General features: G+C 51.5%; 1 protein-coding gene across 1 annotated transcript in view; it reads left to right on the top strand.

The window, feature by feature from the left end:
- The first annotated feature begins 9,380 nt into the window (after positions 1 to 9,380).
- The window catches only part of LOC124479505 (protein shisa-8), a 39,369-nt gene continuing 33,749 nt past the window's right edge, over positions 9,381 to 15,000 (top strand). Inside the window, exon 1 of the mRNA XM_047038273.1 lies at positions 9,381 to 9,937. Within this exon, the coding sequence (XP_046894229.1) occupies positions 9,381 to 9,937 (557 nt within the window). The remainder of the gene's footprint in view (positions 9,938 to 15,000) is intronic.

The raw sequence follows: 15,000 nt of genomic DNA, 5'->3' as shown, positions 1-15,000 counted from the left end.
AGGAAGGGGGAGAGGGGGAGAGGAGAGGGAAAGGAGGGAGTGAAGGAAGGAAGGAAGGAGGGAGGGAGGTAGGGAGGTAGGGAGAAGGAGGGAGGGAAGGAGGGAGGGAAGTAGAGAGGGAGGGAGGGAGGGAGGGAGGGAGGGAGGGAGGGAGGGAGGGAGGGAGGGAGGGAGGGAGGGAGGAAGGAAGGAAGGAAGGAAGGAAGGAAGGGAGGGACGGAGGGAGGGAGGGAGGGAGGGAGGGAGGGAGGGAGGGAGGGAGGGAGGGAGGGAGGGAGGGAGGGAGGGAAGGAAGGAAGGAAGGAAGGAGGGAGGGAGGGAGAAGGAGGGAGTGAAGGAGGGAGGGAAGGAGAGAGGGAGGGAAGGAGGGAGGGAGGGAGGGAGGGAGGGAGGGAGAGAGGGAGGGAGGGAGGGAGGGAGGGAGGGAGGGAGGGAGAGAGAGAGAGAGAGAGAGAGAGAGAGAGAGAGAGAGAGAGAGAGAGAGAGAGAGAGAGAGAGAGAGGGGGAGGGAGGCAGGTAGGGAGGGTGGAGGGAGGGAGGGAGGGAGGAAAGAGGATAGTGAAAGGGAGGTCCAGTGCAAAGAGCCATACACGCAAGCTCATCCTTCAGCAACCCTCTCCATTTACCTTTACCCCCCGCCCTCTCTTTCTGCCTCATCACTCTATCTCTCTAGCTGGCTTTCAGTCGGTCCCTCCCGTCTTTGTGTCCCTCTCTATTTCTCGTGCCACCTTGGCCCCTCTGTGTGGCGAGGCCTCGGAGCCTGTGCGGTCGTGGGGCAGCGAGAGACAGGGTTGGGTTACCCAGGCAGACAGAGCTCTCTCCCAGGAAGAGACTGATAGACACCCTCCCCACCCCCCACCCCCCCACAGGGAGAGGATTATCCACCCGACAGCATTCAAGCTCCACAGAGGGAGAGGTGGAGGGGATACAAGGGGTAAACCTATCAGGTTTGGTGGAACACAGGGTAAACCTCTCAGGTTTGGTGGAACACAGGGTAAAAGAGGCCAGGGCGAAGCAGCAGACACAGGAGGATAAAAAGGTTTATCATTAGAAAAAAGCCTTTTTTTCTACAAAGTCAGAATTAGACTGAAGTATTAAATCTCATGCTCCCACTTCAAGGTTGTTTGCTGGTTTTCTTCCTGTTATTCAATATATGTTACAAATAAGAAACAGGAGATGTGCAATAGACTTTTCAACCTGCATTGTCTTACAACCGTAGGAAGGCTTGGACCTTTGGTTGGTGAATTCTGTCATAACAACCGTCTGTCTGGGCTGTCGGGAAGCTTCTGGGTTGCTTTCAGCTCCAGGCTTTCTCTCTCAGACTGAAGTGGTCTGAGCTGGGACAGGCAGTCGAAGAGCAATGATGCTGTCCTGAAACACATTCCTGCGCTGGCAATGAGTCAGTTGAAGTGATTTATCCAGTGGTGAAAGATTTAGCAAAGGAATTAAATCTCAATTCATTAGTATGAGAGACTTTGTCTAGCGCTGCCAAAGCCCTCCTGTTGAGAAGATTCCAAAGGTGGGACTGAGAGGGAGGGGGAAACAAACAGGATGTAACCTCTCACTCAGGTGAGAACACACACACACAAACATGCATACACTGGGATGGCTGTTTGACATCTTGCTGTGTATGATGGAGAAGTCATAAGTCTCTTTCCCTGTTTGATATTTTGCTCTGAAACTGATCTGCTCTGTAAGCATTGTGGTCATTTCCTTTTGACTGTTTCATACCTACCACAGTAACTGCTGACACGATGCTAACATGTTTCAGACAGACAAACTATCTTGCTCCAAAAGAATAACAGGAAGAAAACCAGCAAACAGCAGCTTGTACATCCCAGAAAGCTGTACACAACTGTCACACAACAGTCACACATCTGTCACACAACTGTCACACAACTGTCATCAAATTGCCATAAAACTCCACTCGGCAGCATGGGCAGCGTGGGTAGCGTGGGCAGCGTGGGCAGCGTGGGCAGCGTTGGCTGCCTGGGCAGCGTGGGCAGCGTGGGCAGCGTGGGCAGCCTGGGCAGAGTGGGCAGCCTGGGCAGCCTGGGCAGAGTGGGCAGCCTGGGCAGAGTGGGCAGCCTGGGCAGCGTGGGCAGCCTGGGCAGAGTGGGCAGCCTGGGCAGAGTGGGCAGCCTGGGCAGCGTGGGCAGCCTGGGCAGCCTGGGCAGAGTGGGCAGCCTGGGCAGCGTGGGCAGCGTGGGCAGCCTGGGCAGAGTGGGCAGCCTGGGCAGAGTGGGCAGCCTGGGCAGCCTGGGCAGCCTGGGCAGCCTGGGCAGCGTGGGCAGCATGGGCAGCGTGGGCAGCCAGAGCAGCGTGGGCAGCCTCGGCAGCGTGTCATGTCCCTCGTCTGGTGTCTAGGACTGAATCATGCATGTTGTGGTTCAATGTCCCCACCCGCGCACACACACACACCTCTCATTTGTGGCATCTCAGGTTTTCCATTCATCTTGTAGAGATGTCCTCCGAAGGGCCGGCAGCGTGGCGGAGGAGCGTCGCGGCAGATCAATGGTGGGTGTGCCGTGACTGACCCCGCAGTCGAGGACGCAGGCGTCGGGGGCGCCCGCGCGCGTCAGTACTTAACGGGCCGATCAAGAGAATTGCTACAGAAGCCAGAGACATTCATCAAAGCTCGGAGACGCCAGTATTCTAGGTGGCAATAAACTCCCACAACTCCCTCAAAGGAACTGCAGGGGCCGTCCAGACAGGAATATGTGGTTCTTGATTGGTTATCTACCGTATATATATATATATATACACACCCGTGGCAGGGTCATTACAGCTCTATAGAAGACCAGCCTCCATCTCTCTCTCTGTTTCTCTCTGTCCTCCATCCTCGGGCTCTGTCTACCCTCTATCACTCCCTGTCTTTCTCCTTTCCGCTCTTTTTTTTCTCCTCGTCTGGTTTTTTTCTGCCTCCTTTCCCCTCCATCGAGGAGACCAGAGCCCAAACTAATCTATAGTGAGTGACAGTTACTGACTGCTGGACTGCTGGAGATGCTGGAGGAAGACGGGGGGGGTAGAGGGAAGGGGGCATGGAGGGTGGGGGGTGGCGTTGGGCGTGGGGGGTAAGAGGGGTAGAGATAGGAGGGATGGAATGGGAGAGGTGCACGGGTGTGGTGGTGGGGGGGGAGGGGAGGGGAGGGGGGGGAGTCATAGAGAGGGAGGGGAATGTATGCGGCTCTAATGAATGCAGGCTACAGGCTTCCCGGCGGGTGAGAGAACTAAAGAGCGAGGGATGGAGAAAAGGGATGGGGTTGGCTTTGAGTAAACACGCCACACGTTTACTCCTTCATCTTTTATTCAGACGAGCTAGAGAGGGGGAGATGGGAGAGAGGACAGAAGACGGCCAGTGTCATGGCGACCGCCAGTTTGTTCCCCAGTCACTGAATCAACGGGGGAGCTTCCCCCTGCCAGCCAACTGGAGCACCAAGACATAGCACACACAGCACACGCACAGCACACACACAGCACACACACAGCACACACACAGCACACTGACAGCACATACACAGCACACTGACAGCACACACACAGCACACACACAGCACACACACAGCACACACACAGCACACACACAGCACACTGACAGCACACACACAGCACACACACAGCACACACACAGCACACTGACAGCACACACACAGCACACTGACAGCACACACACAGCACACACACAGCACACACACAGCACACATACAGCACACGCACAGCACATACACAGCACACTGACAGCACACACACAGCACACTGACAGCACACACACAGCACACACACAGCACACGCACAGCACACACACAGCACACTGACAGCACACACACAGCACACACACACACAGCACACGCACAGCACACACACAGCACACTGACAGCACACACACAGCACACACACAGCACACGCACAGCACACGCACAGCACACACACAGCACACATTAACAGCACACACACAGCACACGCACAGCACACACACAGCACACTGACAGCACACGCACAGCACACACACAGCACACTCACAGCACACACACAGCACACGCACAGCAAACACACAGCACACTGACAGCACACACACAGCACACACACAGCACACACACAGCACACACACAGCACACTCACAGCACACACACAGCACACGCACAGCACACGCACAGCACACTCACAGCACACGCACAGCACACACACAGCACACACACAGCACAAGCACAGCACACGCACAGCACACACACAGCACACGCACAGCACACGCACAGCACACACACAGCACACTCACAGCACACACACACAGCACACTCACAGCACACACACAGCACACGCACAGCACACTCACAGCACACACAGCTCACACACAGCACACACACAGCACACACACAGCACACGCACAGCATGCCTGACATGACAGAACTAAACTTGATACAACCAAGCTATCCTTTTCTCAGAGGAAGGTAAAAGCAGGATGTTGGCATATCCCTCTCCAAGAGGAAGGTAAGCGATGAGTGCAGCCTGGCGGATGGAAGAGTGAAATGATTAAAGACAGAACTCTCATCTAGCCGCTACCCTCTCTGCCCTCTATTTCTCCCTGGAGAGGCTTCCTATCATCCCCTCGTTCTGCTGCTACATCCATCTCATCCCTCTCTCCCCCCTTCCTCACATCCCCCCTCCCTCCTTCCTTCCTTTACTCCCTCTACCTCCATTCCTCCGTGCCGGCCTCTGATAGGTTAAACTGAGTGCTCCATGTTGTGAACAGCGTCCTCAATATTTGTCAATAAGCCAATATCTCTTTATGGTGAGCGCAATATTTCACAGAACAGCAACTTTGCCTGAAACGTTTATTGATGGCATACTTTCTTTTGGTGAAAAATGGACGGTGGAACCTTTTGATATTATCCCAGGGAATGATGGAAATAAGATTTGGAGGAGGAGATTTGGGCATGAAGATTGGATATGTGATGGATATGTGATGGGATATGTGTGTTTGTGGGAGTGTCTGTGTGTGTGCTTAAGTGTAGTGTGTGCACGTCAGTATGCACATTGCCAAAAACTCAAAGGCAATTTGGGCAGGAGAGAGGGTGGGACAGGGGAGAAAGGTTGAGACAGGGGAGACAGGGGAGACAGGGTGGGACAGATGGAGACATGTTGAGACAGAAGGAGACAGGTTGAGACAGGGGAGACAGGGTGGGACAGAGGGAGACGGATAGTAATGGAAGAACAACAGTTGCTCAGTTCCTAAGAGCGAGAAGGGGGAAGACGACTGAGATAAAAGAATGAAACTGAAAAAGTAAGATGAAACAGGAGAGGTAGAGAAGTCAAACAAAATACTTTTGTCTCTGGCAAAAGAGAGAGAGAGAGAGAAGTTAACACAAAACTGAATATTCAACAGGAGTGTAATGTCAATTGCTTTGAAAGAGAATGAAATATTTAGCGGCACCCTTTTTTTGTTGCCGTGTATTCTGATGAGCATGCAAATTTGCCAAGTACACACTGAGACCCAAAGGCACTTTCCCAAATCTAGTTCAACATTAAATCAGAGATTATTCAAAATTCGAAACATTTTGTCTTTCTCTCACTCATCTCTTCCTGTCCTTCTATTGTCCTATTTCTTCTTCTTTCTTGCTAAAACTTTCATCTTCTTGCTGGTTTTCTTCCTTTCCTTCCATGGGTTATCTAATTTATTTTCTCTTTTCCTTTCCCCCCCACCTGTCCTCCCTTCATCCACCTTTCCTTTACTCTCTCCACTCATCTGTTGAACCTTCCTTAATCACCCTTTCCCTCCCTCCTTCTTGAACAATTCCTCTCCCTCCTTCGCTCCACTTGAGTAAAGCCTCCCTATTTAGCGGTCAATGTTATGTTCCCTTACCCCCTCTGACGTAGTCTATGCTCCTTTATTCTCTCTCTCTCTCTCTCTCTCTCTCTCTCTCTCTCTCTCTCTCTCTCTCTCTCTCTCTCTCTCTCTCTCTCTCTCTCTCTCTCTCTCTCTCTATATCAAAACCTTCTAGACTGCATCACACGTTACAGGCACGCTCACACAAAGACCAGAAGGTTCTAAGGCATTAACGCAATCACGCACACACACACACACTACACACTCACAGTCTTACACACTCGTACACATTGGACACTCACACACACTTAGACACACTATGCACTCACACTCAAACACGCACACACACTTGCACACAAACACACACTTTGCGGCCAGTTTCCTCCGTCAGCACCATTGCACTCATCTGTTGAACCGAAGGGGGTTTAAGGAGGGAGGGAGGGAGGGAGGGCGAGAGAGATAGAGAAAGAGAGAAAGAGAGAAAGAGAGAAAGAGAGAAAGAGAGAAAGAGAGAAAGAGAGAAAGAGAGAGAGAGACAGAGACAGTGACAGATAGAGAGAGAGAAACATAGAGAGAGAGAGAGAAAAAGAGAGGGAGAGACAGATAAAAACGAGAGAGACACAGAGAGAGAGGGAGAAAGCTAATGGGATGAAAATGGATAGCGGTCGTAGGCTGGCACGGCAAACAGAAAAGGTTAGACAGACGGGAGGGAAAAGAAGACGGGGTAAAACAGAGGAGAGGACAGGAAGAGTGGGACGGAGAGAGAGGAGGGAGAATACAAAAACAGAACAGAGGGAGGAGGGTGTCAGTGACAGGAAAAAAAAGAGAGAGCTGGAGAGGGAGGGGAGGGAGGAGGAGAGAGAGAGAGAAAAGGGGAATGGGGGGAGTTAGCCAGAGAGGTGCGCTCATTCGCTCACTAGAGAGAGAGAGAGAGAGAGCGCGAGCGAGGGAGAGGGAGGGAGGAAAGCAAACGAGCAAGTGAGTGAGAGAGGGAGGAGAGAGCGAAAGAGGGAGGAGAGGGAGAGTGAGCGTGTGAGAGATTAACATTTAGTCCTGCCAGTGTACAGTAGTGCAGCATCCACGAAGGACTGGATACCGTCTGTGAGAGAGGGAACACAAACAGGCAGAGAGGAATACACTTCTGAAGACCAACAAAGAGGAGTTGATGGAATTAAAAAAAGCAATCTATTGCTTCTGGTTATCCTGTCTCATCCAATATCTGTTGGAGCATTCCACAAGCAAAGAGCATCCGAGAAAACACATACATATGATATATATCTAAAATTCCTATACATATATATCAAATTATGCCTGTTTTCATAGAAGCTGCATTTGGGAAACGACTGTCCCTTGCATAACAATTGGACAACGGCATTAATGTGCAGCATTTTCAAAAACTGTTGCATATTAATGTTTTTCATTTTTTTGCTCAATAGAAAAAAAAAAGGCATTGATGCAAATGGACATTTTTTAAAAGATCACAAAAACAAAACAGCTTGGCTGCAGTCCTATGTTTCGGAGGCTTCTTGAAAACAGGATTTTTCCCCCACTACCATTGCCACTGGTTGTTGCTTTATTTCCATTTGTGTTGGAGCAGGTTGGGGAGCCGGGGGTGTGTTGAAGGCATGGACCGCATTCCACAGGCACTGTAGCACTTTGTGGCTCTCCCAGCGACGCCACAGTTATCTGCTTCGCAGTTGAGGCTGGCAGAGAGACAGAGAGAGAGAAAAAGGTAAGTTGAGAGAGAGAGAGAGAGAGACAGACAGAGAGAGGGAGGGAGGGAGGGAGGGAGAGAGGAGGGAAAAGAGAGCTAGACGAGTATAACAAGGAGGGCAGTCAGACAGAGTAAACAAAGAACCCCCCAAAAAACTGCAACAAAAACAAGAAAGGGGCTGTCGGGTGAAGAAAAAAAAAGAAGCGTCTTATGTTGAAGAAGTGGGGCAAGCGTACACAGATATGTAATTATCGCCAGCTGGCTCGCTCCTGAGTGAAGATCAGACAGGACAGAGAGGCTCTCCCTGGGTAGGAACATTCATTTCAGCACGTTGTTACCCTCTAACCTTAAATCCTAATGTGTTTACAGGTAGCACTTGTAGGGTTCCAATAGCCCCCAACCCAGGCAGCAGAGGTGTGCTGGTCGTCAACCCACAGCCCCCCCCCCCTTCCCTCTAACGCAGGCTGGATGTTAAACTGAGCGGACAGCACCCACCCACCCCACCTCATAGAGAGTGACTGGACACCGTCTACCTCAACCCAGCGAGCTGAACTGACAGTGACGGAACTGTGTTGCCAGTGCTTTTGATTGTGTAGGGATTGTTTGAGTGTGTCTGTGTGTGGAGGAGAGAAATTGCCCCAGGTGCGAAGGGGCTCCTTTTGGACTCGAATCGGCGTGGGATTTCTGTTGGCCACCCAGAGTCCGGATCTCACGGGATAATATCAAAAACTACAGGCTGAGCTTTCATTTGAGACAGCAGATATATTATCTCCAACTGAATATCGAGTATTGTCCGTCTGAGCATTAAGAACTAGGCGTTAAGAACACACCTGACAAAACGAATAAATAAGAACATTGTGTTCCGGAAGAAGGAGAAAAGATGCCCACAACAAAAATAAAAAAGCTTCAGCTGAACATTCTTCCGGAGAGTCAGAGGTGGAGGGAGGCCAATTAATCTGAAACAAGGCGGACGGCAGGCAACGACTCTCACATTATTATTTCAAGATTACGACCAGTGGATTACTCCCAAGCACCAGTGGTCAGCAGTTTCAGCGACATCAGCATTGATTAGTCCTTGACAGGGCATTTATCAGCGGATACACAGCCCGCGTGTCTGTCTGTCACTGTCTCTCCTGAACAAAGACGTTTCTCACCTGATCTCAGCTCCGTGAATCTGCTGCCGCGGCCGGCGCTGTCAGGGGCCCAGATCTCTCATTTCAAGGATTATCACACCCTGTCCACGGGGGTGGGGGGTGGGGGGTGGGGAATGTTTATAGAAATGCCCGCGGCAGATTCGTCCCTTGGTGTCACCTCCTAAACAGGAGGTCACTGCTCGTTCCTGGATTTCCTCTCACTTCCAGTTGGGGCGGAGAAGGTAAACGAGGTGCGTTTGGCAGTGTGTCGTTCTTCTCAGCCATGCCAAGGACAGTGTGTGTTTTTACCTTGGACTGAACCACAGGGGGATTGTTCCCCAGAAGCATGTTGAGATCTAAGATTGATTTGTTTCCCCTGCTTCCTCATCGCCCCCTTGATGGCAATTTATTTCCGCACTCGGCGGAGCTTCCAGTGACTCGGGGCTCTAATAGGTCCCAGAATGGTATTTGAATGCTCTTTCTTTTTACAGGCAGTTGCTATGAATATAGCCAAATCCAAAAAGCTTCCCCGCTCTTCTTAAATCTCAATCGTGAAAATATTCATTTGTTGGAGCGGCAGTATTATTTGCCAAGCGAAAGAGAAGCCAATATTCTTGACACGGTACTTGCTTGCCAAGGATTGCAGACAGGACTGAGAAACTGAAAAACAACCTCGAACCACCACAACAACAACATTGACTCAACAGCCAACATGGCCGTCCGTCCAGTCCTTGTCTGTCTGGCCTTCAGCCTCCTGCTTGGCCTCACGTCTCTGGGCCAGAACTCTGGGGGCACGTGGGCCAACGCTCAGGACACAAACCAGACGGCAGCGCCCTCTATCTCCCCGGAGGTGACGCTGGCCACACCTGGCGCCGCCGCCGCCGACGTGGAGGACCAGACCATCCCCTCGCTAGGCAGCCGTTGCCGAGGTTACTACGACGTGATGGGCCAGTGGGACCCGCCGTTCAACTGCAACGCCGGCATCTACATGTTCTGCTGCGGCTCCTGCTTCTACCGCTTCTGTTGCCAGTTCAAAGTGCACAGCCTGGATCAGATGGCGTGCAACAACTACGATACGCCCGTCTGGGCCAACACCGGCAAGCCCGTGGCGCCCGTCACCGAGGTTCAGGAGGAGCCGGACCGGGACCGCACCCACATGATCGTGTACATCATTTGTGGGGTGGTGGCCATCATGGTGCTGGTGGGCATCTTCACCAAGCTGGGCCTAGAGAAGAGCCAAGGGCGCCAGACCGACATGACCAACTCCAGGTGAGCGCTCGGGGATGGGGGACGGCCAGGGGACCGGGGGGGAGGGGGGCTGGTGCTGGGGGGCGAGGGGTAACGGGGGAGGGAGCAGACGGAGCGGTCCGGATGGATCGCCTGGCGGGAGGGAGGGGAGCGGTCGGTCGACCGACGCCAAGGCGATAACGAGTACAAAGTCTGTGAACACGGGGCAAGGTGAAGGAGTCGTTTGGTAGTGTGACGGGTAAGTAACAGCTGTAGCCGCGCTCCGTCACGACAAGGCTCGCTCGCCACTCGCTGGGCTCGAACGCACGACCTCCGACTTGCCGAGCGGGACCACTACCAGCTACGCCAAAGAAAAGCTAGCTCTTCGCCGACGCGGGTGGCCTGTGAGATACCCGAGGAGCGAGTCTCACGGTTCTCACTCCGTTACAGTAGCGTTGCTATTTTTGTTTTGGTGGAGGCAGCCGGCATGGGCGGTAGCTTCTAGCGCACTGTGGTCAAATAAGGGAGAGGATGTTTTGGGTGGATATTGACGGCAGCCGGCTGGGGAGCTGCCAGAGGCTGACACGGGTCAGAGCGAGGGAGGGAGAGTGGGGCGGATGAATGGCTGCTCGACTGGCTGGTTGACGTGATCTGGCTGGCTGGATGAGTGGCTGGATGACTGGTGGATGTGAGCTGGCTTGTGGGTGGTTAGTTGATTTGTTGGCTGGGTGTGACAGGCCATGTTGATTTTTAAGAATTAAAGTGCAGCGGTAGTGCTAAAATATGACTAATAACTAGTTTTCACTTGAGGTGTGTTTAAGGTGAGGGGGGTGTGCTATACGTAGTAGCAGAATCCTACAAACATGGCTGCCAGTCACGCCGATGACAACAAAAAATCATTGTCTAAAGCTTTCTCAAATGCTGCCCTGTTTTCACAGCCAAAACAAGTGGTCTCCATGACCAACATTTGTGCTCGTTCATTCAGCTCTCCGGCCTCTCCCCGTATCTCTGATCTCGATGTGTGGGCTGGTGCAGAGGGCACAGCCCCACCCTGGCAGATTGGGTTGTCCTCCCAGAGAGGTGAGCGAGGGGGAAGACAGCGATACCCGAGCTCTCCTCTGGATCTCTGATCCGGAGCCCCAATGACACAGGCGGGCCTGTTGGAAGGGCGAGCTACTGGAGCGAGGGGGCCGCAGCGCTATGATTTACCACGGCGCAGCAGTGCCGGCTGGCTCGTTATCTGGCTGGCTGGCTGGCTGGGTGGGTGGGTGGGTGGTTTATTGGCTAGGTGGTTGGCTGGCCAATATTATTATTATTATTTAGGAAGTTTCACTTATTTAAGCTCAGCATAGATGTAAATGATGTTCCGTGTACTTATATGTTATGTTATGCCAGGTGCTTGCGTTGTCTTGTCTTAAGAATTTCAGTGCCCAGTCGAACCTTGTGTTGTTCTGTGTACCTGACAAATAAAAGACTTGACTTGAACTTGAACTTGGCTGACTGGCTGACTGGCTGGGTGAATAGGTGTGTGTGTGGGTGGGTGGGTGGGTGGCTGGCTGGATGGCTGGATAGCTGACTGGTAAACTGGCTGGCTGGGGGGGGGGGGCTGAGAGGTGTTTACAAACTTTGATGATTGTGAAGAAGAGGGGGCAGGGGTGAAGGGGTGAGGGGGGCAGGGGAATGCAGTGGTGAGGAACAGGAAGAGAACGGGTGACTGGGCAAGGGGCGGGCTCAGGGATGGAGGCAGGTCCAGGACAGGGGCATGGGTGGGGGGCAGAGGCCGAACGGGGCAGGGGCTGAGCATGTTAGATCCCATCGATCTTGGGGGTAGGAACTCAATCAGTCCAGCCAGCCTTGTTTGTCCCAGTCATCAGAGACATTGATTGACAAAGACCCTCGTTTGAAGGTTATGCCAAAGGGAGGAGATATATGGAGCCGAACACGCACACATGGATATCATAAATCCTGAGGGCACCGCTCCGACAATTTGGATGGGTTGTAGAATAGTCTCATAAACAGATCATCTCTCAAGTATTACAGCTCTATGTGAGGGGAATTGTCATTTCTATGAAGCCTTATTACATGTCTACCTGAGTCAGAATGACTGAAAACAAGGAGAGGGAAAGGACCATGAACAAAAATTAGCAGCAGATAGTCGTCATGTTAATAACATGCTGGTGCATGGCTAGTACAGTATTTACCCGTAATATCTGGTTTCTGTTAGAATGCGTATCTGGTCTTTGGTTCTAATAGTGTGCTGCTGGTGTGTCTGTGTTGACAACAACAAAGGATTTTATTTGTATTTTTCTCTGGCTGCTTTGGTGGGAGAGATCCCTCAGAGGTGTTGTATCTGGTACAGTGTGCGCGTGTGTGTGAGTGTGTGTGTATGTGTGTGTGTGTGAGTGAGAGTGTGTGTTTGTGTGTGTGTGTGTGAGTGAGTGTGTCAGGGAAGCAGCCTTGCAGCAAAGCTTCACAGTGTAAGCGTCTGTATGTAATGACTTTGGATGTGGCTTCTAAAGGCTGTGTTTACACTCTGCCCAAATCCCTGCTATTGAATATCACTGAATACTGGAAGTAAACCTCAGAAAGCCAATGAGTGAAAGAGGATGCTCATTGACTTTCCAGGCCGCTGTGTAGTATTTTAGAGTTACGTTTTATGTTCATGGTAAACCGAGAGCCCACTGCTGGAATTGTTTGGGTTCAATCTGATGCTAACATGTATTGACATTTACCATCTTTTAGTGGGTCTTTTAGTGTCACTCTCATTGTCTTTGTAGAAACCCTGCCAGCTACTTGGAACAATAGGACAACAGGCTGGTTGTTGTGGTCTGATGTTTCAGTTACAGTGCATGAGCCCAGGCCTCAGTGAAAGAGCCCGGAGACCCATTTTCCTCAGTTGCAGTGCACAATACCCAGGTTTCTTCCCCGTTGTGTTGAACATCTTCACTCCACCGACGGCTTTGATTGCAAGGCACCCACATCCCATGCATCTGTGCTCGAACGGTTTCAGTGTTTATTGCTAAACTACCTCCCCCACTCACACACACACACACACCCGTGTTGAAACCACGTCCCACATCGCCGCTGCCGCCCCGCTCCACCGGCTCCTGGGAGAGTTCTCCGTGTTTGTTTGTTCCGCCAGCGCCAGCCTCATCATCTCCAGCACAATGTTCTCCAAAAACCCCTGCCTCACGGCGTCATTAAAAATGTATCATCTCCTTTGATGTAACAATTTGGCTCTGGTTGGCATTGGAAATGATGAATGTGCCAAGTAGAGTTAAACTCAGTTTACTGGATCTCCTGCGTGACTTGGTCGACCTGGAAGTGCAGCAGAGAGAGAGAGAGAGAGAGAGAGAGAGAGAGAGAGAGGGAGGGAGGGAGAGAGAGAGAGAGAGAGAGAGAGAGAGAGAGAGAGAGAGAGAGAGAGCTTGTCTGACCCTTGAATACAGAGTTAGCTATTGCCTCCCAACCTGAACCTGCTGGCTCAATTTTTACAGTGCCGAGATTGACTCTGGTCTGCGACCTGTTCGAAAGTACACGTTCGAAAACAAATACACGACTTTTTCTTATTTTTGGGTTAACTTTTGTTCACGTACAACTTGGGTGACACAGTGCTGACTGCATCTTTCCCACGTCTCCACTGTCAGCGATGCCTGCGGTGGTGTACAGTCCATGGAGGCGCGTGTCATCTGCTGTGGGTACCTGCCTTCCTGTCGTGCCCAGGTCCCAAGGGGGCCGGGGATGCTGTCCGTCACTCTGTGTCTGTCAGTGAGGCCCTGAGTGGTCCCTGCTGTTCGATAACGTCGAGGCCTTGGACAGTGACTCACTCGCTGACAGCTGCAACCGCTGGTCTGATCGGTTCATCAGTCAGTGTGCAACGGCAAGCCGACAAGAAGTCGGAAGAGACGGGGGGATGGAGAGATAGGAGGGAGGGATAGAGGAGGGAGGGTGTACCAGTGACATATTGGAATTCAGAAGGATGTGAATGTCTGGCACACTGCTGTCGTTCCTCTGAGGTTTGATGAATGGAGGCTGTAAGGAGGAAGTCAGGCGAGTGCACCACCATTACGGCTCCGCTATGGATCCAGGCCTCCCAGTTGCAGGCAGGTGAATGGCTCTGAAGGCCAGGTTTTGGAAACTAAGTATAAGCGCTGATGCTCCTTCGACTCAGGTCCAGCCAGCATGCTCTAGACACACACACACACGCACATTGGCACACGCAAACCTTACCCCATGCACACACATACAATCCACAAATACAAACAGGACACACACATGAACACACACCCCCACCCCCCACAGACAAACAATTCAAACACAGTAAAACCGTCGTTGGGGAGTTTGTTTGTTGCTGTTGGTTTTAGTTGTCCCCATGGTGACAGTGTTGGTAAGAACACTACAAGACAAGGTATTCTTCATTTCTTTTACTACAACAACTTTGGGTTTGTGTATGTTTGTTGGTTTGTGTGGTTTTGTATTCAGCAACATGCACACAAATAACATCTGTAACTATGTTAAACTTATATCCTTTGATTTTCATCACCGTCTGAACACAATTAACATCTATCGCTCCCATCGCCTCTCGTTATTGCCTTCTGCGACGCTATTGGCTAACCCAATGCATGGTTCTCACATGCACAGGGAATACAAACTCCCCTCCTATCGTTGGCTAAAGTGTGCCTCTCATCTACTCTCTTTTACAACCGTTTTATAGTCTAGTAAAATCCAAACTCAAGTTGCGCAATGAAGTGGAAGACCAATATGCCCATGCTGAAAACCGATAGGAATCAACACAATGTATGGTTGTGTGTGTGTGTGTGTACGTAGTGTATGTGTGTGTGTGAGACAAAACCTGTTATTGAGTGTGACATCACTTAGAACCCCACACCACACCCCGATGCAGTGTAGGGAGAGAGAGGAAAAAAAGAGAGAGCGAGGGAGCGAGAGACCTAGATGGTGAAGAGGGACAGAGAGTGAGACAGAGAGAAGGGGAGAACAGAGCAGAATTCTGAGGTACAAAAACAACCTCTCATCTGTTGTTGCATTGTCTCCAAGACCTAGCGACACCTCCTTCTCCTCCGGATCTGGATGCCGTGGCGAAGCCA

Source organism: Hypomesus transpacificus, chromosome 17 (genome assembly GCF_021917145.1).
Source record: "Hypomesus transpacificus isolate Combined female chromosome 17, fHypTra1, whole genome shotgun sequence".
Classification (NCBI taxonomy): Eukaryota; Metazoa; Chordata; class Actinopteri; order Osmeriformes; family Osmeridae; genus Hypomesus; species Hypomesus transpacificus.
The sequence above is the reverse complement of the archived record's forward strand: the minus strand, read 5'-3'. Positions and strand labels throughout refer to the sequence as shown.